General features: G+C 63.2%; 2 protein-coding genes across 2 annotated transcripts in view; one reads left to right on the top strand and one right to left on the bottom strand.

Annotated features, from left to right (window-relative positions):
* Window positions 1–5: 5 nt before the first annotated feature.
* On the top strand, window positions 6–2,589 carry PSMC5 (proteasome 26S subunit, ATPase 5; the record flags this gene model as incomplete). Its single annotated transcript, XM_057387967.1, has 9 exons — window positions 6–173; window positions 438–494; window positions 569–799; window positions 874–1,000; window positions 1,077–1,267; window positions 1,351–1,449; window positions 1,539–1,649; window positions 2,092–2,178; window positions 2,443–2,589. Coding segments are annotated over 9 exons (1,125 nt in total), but the record flags the coding sequence as incomplete, so codon positions are not given.
* Window positions 2,590–2,662: 73 nt separating this feature from the next.
* LOC130587017 (SWI/SNF-related matrix-associated actin-dependent regulator of chromatin subfamily D member 2-like) overlaps window positions 2,663–5,326 on the bottom strand; it is a 22,132-nt gene continuing 19,468 nt past the window's right edge. The window contains exons 7-10 of the mRNA XM_057387966.1: window positions 4,986–5,138; window positions 4,408–4,530; window positions 3,757–3,858; window positions 2,663–3,647 (exon numbers count right to left, since the gene is read on the bottom strand). Of these exons, the coding sequence (XP_057243949.1) occupies window positions 3,594–3,647; window positions 3,757–3,858; window positions 4,408–4,530; window positions 4,986–5,138 (432 nt within the window). The 3' untranslated portion in view covers window positions 2,663–3,593. The remainder of the gene's footprint in view (window positions 3,648–3,756; window positions 3,859–4,407; window positions 4,531–4,985; window positions 5,139–5,326) is intronic.

Here is a 5,326-nt window from a genome sequence, read left to right as displayed (position 1 = left end):
TGGGGGCTCTGGGCTGGGCTTTGGGGTCTCCAGTCCCTGGGGCCGGTGCAGAGCTGTGCCTGTCCCTGTCCCCAGTGCGGCTGCTGCGGGAGGAGCTGCAGCTGCTGCAGGAGCAGGGATCCTACGTGGGAGAGGTGGTGAGAGCCATGGACAAGAAGAAGGTGCTKGTCAAGGTATGAGGCTGAGCTGCCCTGAGGGTGACAGGGCTGGGGTGGGGGCTTGGAGACCCTTCCTGTGTCCCCACAGGGGGTGGGACAGGTCAAGGATGTRGGGTGACAGCTCCTTGTCCAGGGGAGCTCGCTGGGATGGCTCTGCTGGGGCTGCCCTGGGGTGTCCAGTGGGGCTGGAGCTCCTGCTACCTCCAGGCTTGGTGGACATCCCTAAACTGGGAACTTCCCCAGGAAACAACTCCTGGAAATGATTCCCTTCCTTYCCAGGTGCACCCAGAGGGGAAGTTTGTGGTGGATGTAGACAAGAACATTGACATCAACGATGTGAGTGTGGGAGGGGTCCTGGGCGTGCCCCCAGGGCTGGCAGGGCCACCCAGCCCCCTGTGCTGTCCCCACAGGTGACCCCCAACTGCCGCGTGGCACTGCGCAATGACAGCTACACCCTGCACAAGATCCTGCCCAACAAGGTGGACCCGCTGGTGTCCCTCATGATGGTGGAGAAGGTGCCCGACTCCACCTACGAGATGATCGGGGGTCTGGACAAGCAGATCAAGGAGATCAAGGAGGTCATCGAGCTGCCCGTGAAGCACCCGGAGCTCTTTGAGGCRCTGGGCATYGCCCAGCCCAAGGCAAGTGCYGCCCTGGGGGTGCTGGGTGTCCCCRTGTCCCCTGCCAGGCTCTGAGGTGTCCTGTGTCATTGCAGGGGGTGCTGCTCTACGGCCCCCCTGGCACGGGGAAGACGCTGCTGGCCAGGGCTGTGGCCCATCACACCGACTGCACCTTCATCCGTGTCTCGGGCTCCGAGCTCGTGCAGAAGTTCATTGGGGAAGGTACCGGGAGCAGGGGGTGGCTCTGGGGGCCGGGCAGCCTCGGGGCCAGGCTGATCCCTGCTCCCCTCACTCCCAGGGGCCCGCATGGTGCGGGAGCTGTTCGTGATGGCGCGGGAACACGCGCCCTCCATCATCTTCATGGACGAGATCGACTCCATYGGCTCGTCGCGCCTGGAGGGCGGCTCGGGCGGTGACAGTGAGGTGCAGCGCACCATGCTCGAGCTCCTCAACCAGCTCGAYGGCTTCGAGGCCACCAAGAACATCAAGGTAGGGGGCCGGCCCTGCCTGGGGACCTGGTGGCCCCACGGTGGTGGTGCCCAGGCTGTGACAGTTGTGTCCCCCCTGTGCAGGTGATCATGGCCACCAACAGGATTGACATCCTGGACTCAGCGCTGCTGCGCCCCGGCCGCATCGACAGGAAAATTGAGTTCCCCCCTCCCAACGAGGAGGTACCAGACCCCCCACCAAGCTGTCCCTGCTGTCCCCACCCTCTGGGAGGCACTCCTGGGTGCCAACCCTCACTGTGCCTGTGCTCCAGGCTCGCCTGGACATTCTCAAGATCCACTCGCGGAAGATGAACTTGACCCGGGGCATCAACCTGCGGAAAATCGCGGAGCTCATGCCGGGTGCCTCGGGGGCTGAGGTGAAGGTGAGCTGGGGACTCTGGGGACAGNTGGTGGTGCCCAGGCTGTGACAGTTGTGTCCCCCCTGTGCAGGTGATCATGGCCACCAACAGGATTGACATCCTGGACTCAGCGCTGCTGCGCCCCGGCCGCATCGACAGGAAAATTGAGTTCCCCCCTCCCAACGAGGAGGTACCAGACCCCCCACCAAGCTGTCCCTGCTGTCCCCACCCTCTGGGAGGCACTCCTGGGTGCCAACCCTCACTGTGCCTGTGCTCCAGGCTCGCCTGGACATTCTCAAGATCCACTCGCGGAAGATGAACTTGACCCGGGGCATCAACCTGCGGAAAATCGCGGAGCTCATGCCGGGTGCCTCGGGGGCTGAGGTGAAGGTGAGCTGGGGACTCTGGGGACAGYGGGGCTGGCACTRGGGTGCCCTGGGTGCCATCTCTGTCCCTGTCCCCTCAGGGGGTGTGCACAGAGGCCGGGATGTATGCGCTAAGGGAGAGGAGAGTGCATGTCACACAGGAGGACTTTGAGATGGCTGTGGCCAAGGTAGGTGACAATGGGGGGTGACAGGACACAAAGTGTCCTGGGTGGTGTCTGCCAGGCCCTGGGAGCTGCAGGGGTGGGGAGGGGACAAACAAGGAGGCTGTCACCACGTGAGTGACAGGGAAGAGGCTGGGACACACAGCTTGGTTGAACTGGGTGCTGTGCTTTCCCATGCATGCTAAACCTGGCCCTTGGGGGCGGTTTTGGGGTAATTAATGCCCAGTTTGGGGCTGAATGCTGCACCCACCCTGTCCCCTTCCCCCCCAGGTGATGCAGAAGGACAGTGAGAAGAACATGTCCATCAAGAAGCTGTGGAAGTAACAGTGAGGCCGGAGCTGCCCCSGCCCTGCTGTCCCCTCAATAAAGAGCTGCCATGGCCAGGCCTGGGCACTGAGTTGGGGACTCATTTGGGGACGGGCTGGGGGCTGCAGGGCACAGCAACCCCCCTCCTCCAGAGCTGCAGGACACAGCACACAYCCCACAGAGCTGCTGCTAACTGGTTTTATTAGAAAAGATCCAAAATAGACAAAAACTGGTTACACAAGAGGCAGAGCAGGCACCCCTGAGCCCAACCCTGGGAATCTGTAAACGCCCCCCCCACCTCGGGAGCCTGCGGGGGGGAGGGGGGCCAAGGCACTTCAGTAGGGTGGCAGTGGTGGCGTGGTCCCCTCCCTCCTCCCCAGTATCTCCAGTTCTCAGTGTCCCCAGTGCCTGCAGGCTCCTGGGGCAGAGCCACCCCCTCTGCCCCCCAAACCTTGTCAAGACAAGTGGTTAATTATGGAATGGTGTAAAACAGCGGGAGGGGGAGAAGGAATAAACTGATTGTCACAAACTGAACCCCAGCCCTCGGTTCCGTGTCCCCAGAGCAGCCCTGGGAGCCCCCCTGAGCCCAGTGCAGGAAGAGAAACTCAATCAATATATTAATTAATCAAATACAAACCCACTGTACAAAACGCTGCCTTTTTTTTCTGCATTTTTTTATATAAAACCTGTTCACAAAAATAGTGCAAAACATCGGGGGCCGGGGAGGCTGGCATTTGGAATGACGAACTTTGGTCGAAGAGGGGCCGGGCAGGGCCCGCTGGGCTCGGGGAGGGGCCGGCAGCTCCTCCCGCTGGGCTCAGACAGCGCTGCCCGGCTCCCGGAGGGGTTTGGGCAGCACTGCCCGGCTCCCGGAGGGGTTTGGGCAGCGGGGAACCCGCGGGGGCTGCTCGGGCAGGGGCGCGATGCGAAGCGGGGGCGGCGCTGCGGGGTTTGTGGGGAGCGGGGACCCCGCTGTGCCCGGCCCGGGGGGAGCCCGGGGGGGCGGGGGGCTCCCAGCCCTCCAGGCACGTCGGGTTTGTGCAAGTGCTGAGGCTTCCAGTCGGTACCGTCCGGCTCGGGCAGCGGGGCAGGGGCGGCCCAGAGCCCCGCCCGCCTTAAGTGAGGCGGATCCCGAGCACTTGTTCCAGTTCCTGCCGGCGCTGCTGGACCTGGGCACAGCCGGGGAGTCAGGGGGGCACAGTGGACGCGGCCCCCTGTCCCCCTGTCCCAGGGTCGGCCAGTGCCATCCCGGCCCCGTGCCCACTGCCCCAAACTCACCTTGGCGAAGATGTGCCGGCCCACGGCCTCCTGCGCCCAGGGCTGTTGGTAGAACTCGGCGCGCCGCTCCTCCTCAGGGTTCCCGATCACATCCGTGATGATCTGAGGGGACAGGGCGTGAGGAATGAGCTCTGGGAACGGCCCAGAGCCCTCCCTGAGCTCTGGGATGGACCCAAAACCCCTTCCTGAGCTCCAGGAATGATGCAGAACCCTCCCTGAACTGCAGGATGGATCCAGAGCTTGCCCTGGGAACAGTCCAGACCCTTCCCTGAGCCCTAGGATGGACCCAGAGCCTTCCCTGAGCCCTAGGATGGAACCAGAGCCTTCCCTGAGATCCAGGATGGATTCAAATCCCCCATGAGATCCAGGATGGACCCAAGCCCCGCCCAGCTCTCAGTCTGCCCAGCTCTGAGGGTTCAGAATGATGGAATTGTTAAGGTTGGAAAAGCCTTTCACCCCATAACCCAACACCAGCCCCATGTTCCCCACTGACCCCTGTCCCCAAGTGTCACATCCATGTTTTTGACCCCCTCCAGGGAAGGGGACTCCACCCCTGCCCAGGCCAGCTCTGCCAGGGCTGGACAATGCTTCCCATGGAGCAATTGTCCCCAAAATCCAACTGAAACCTCCGCAGCAATGGTTGCCCTTTACCTTGAGGTCCCTCCTCTGGGATTTGATCCATTCCTGGATGAAATCCTGGGGGTTGTTGCTGAAGCTCAGCATGAAATCCCTCTGTGTCTTCAGCTGGTTGATGGACTCGATGGTCTCATGGATCTGGGGAGGTGACACGGTCAGAGGGGCTGTGTCCCCATAGAGGGGCTGTGTCCCCATCCCGTGGAGGGTCAGAGGGGCCATGTCCCTCCTGTGGAGTCAGCGGGACTGTGTCCCCCCAGAGGGGCTGTGTCCCTAAAGGGGCAGAGGGGCTGTGTCCCCTCCCCCAAAGGGTCAGTGGGACTGTGTCCCCATAAAAGGGTCGTGTCCCCCCACAGAGGCTGTCCCCCCAGAAGGGTCAGCAGGGTTGTGTCCCCCCAGAGGGGCTGTGTCCCCCAGGCTGTCCCTGGCTGTTTTCCCCCCACCCGAGCTGTCCCCAGTTGTGTCCCCCCGGGCTGTCCCCGCTCTGGGCTGTCCCCAGCTGTGTCCCCCAGGCTGTCCCTGCTCTGGGCTGTCCCAGCCATGTCCCCCCCAGGCTGTCCCCTCCCCCGGGCTGTCCCCAGCCGTGTTCCCCCGACCTTGGCATCCAGCGAGGCGATCTCCTGCTGGTTGGTGGTGGAGGCCAGGAAATTGCTCATCTGGGCCTTCAGGGGGTCGTCCACCTCCACATCGATGTCGTAGCATGCCGTCTTCTTCTGGTCATTGGGGTCCACACTGTGGGGGAACACGGATCAGCCCCACCCTGCTGGGGGAGGGGGGATGGACCCCCCACCCAAACCAGCACCCCAAGAAGCCCCACATTCGGTGGCTTCTCCCCTCCTGGGTGACCTTCGGCGTGGAGACCTTGGAGCCTCCTGTGCCCTCCCGGCCCTGGGGACACAGCCTGACCCCACATCTACCCTATGAGACACCCCCAGCC

This window comes from Malurus melanocephalus, unplaced genomic scaffold, assembly GCF_030028575.1.
Source record: "Malurus melanocephalus ecotype Western Australia unplaced genomic scaffold, MMel_1.1 scaffold_1465, whole genome shotgun sequence".
Classification (NCBI taxonomy): domain Eukaryota; kingdom Metazoa; phylum Chordata; class Aves; order Passeriformes; family Maluridae; genus Malurus; species Malurus melanocephalus.
The sequence above is the reverse complement of the archived record's forward strand: the minus strand, read 5'-3'. Positions and strand labels throughout refer to the sequence as shown.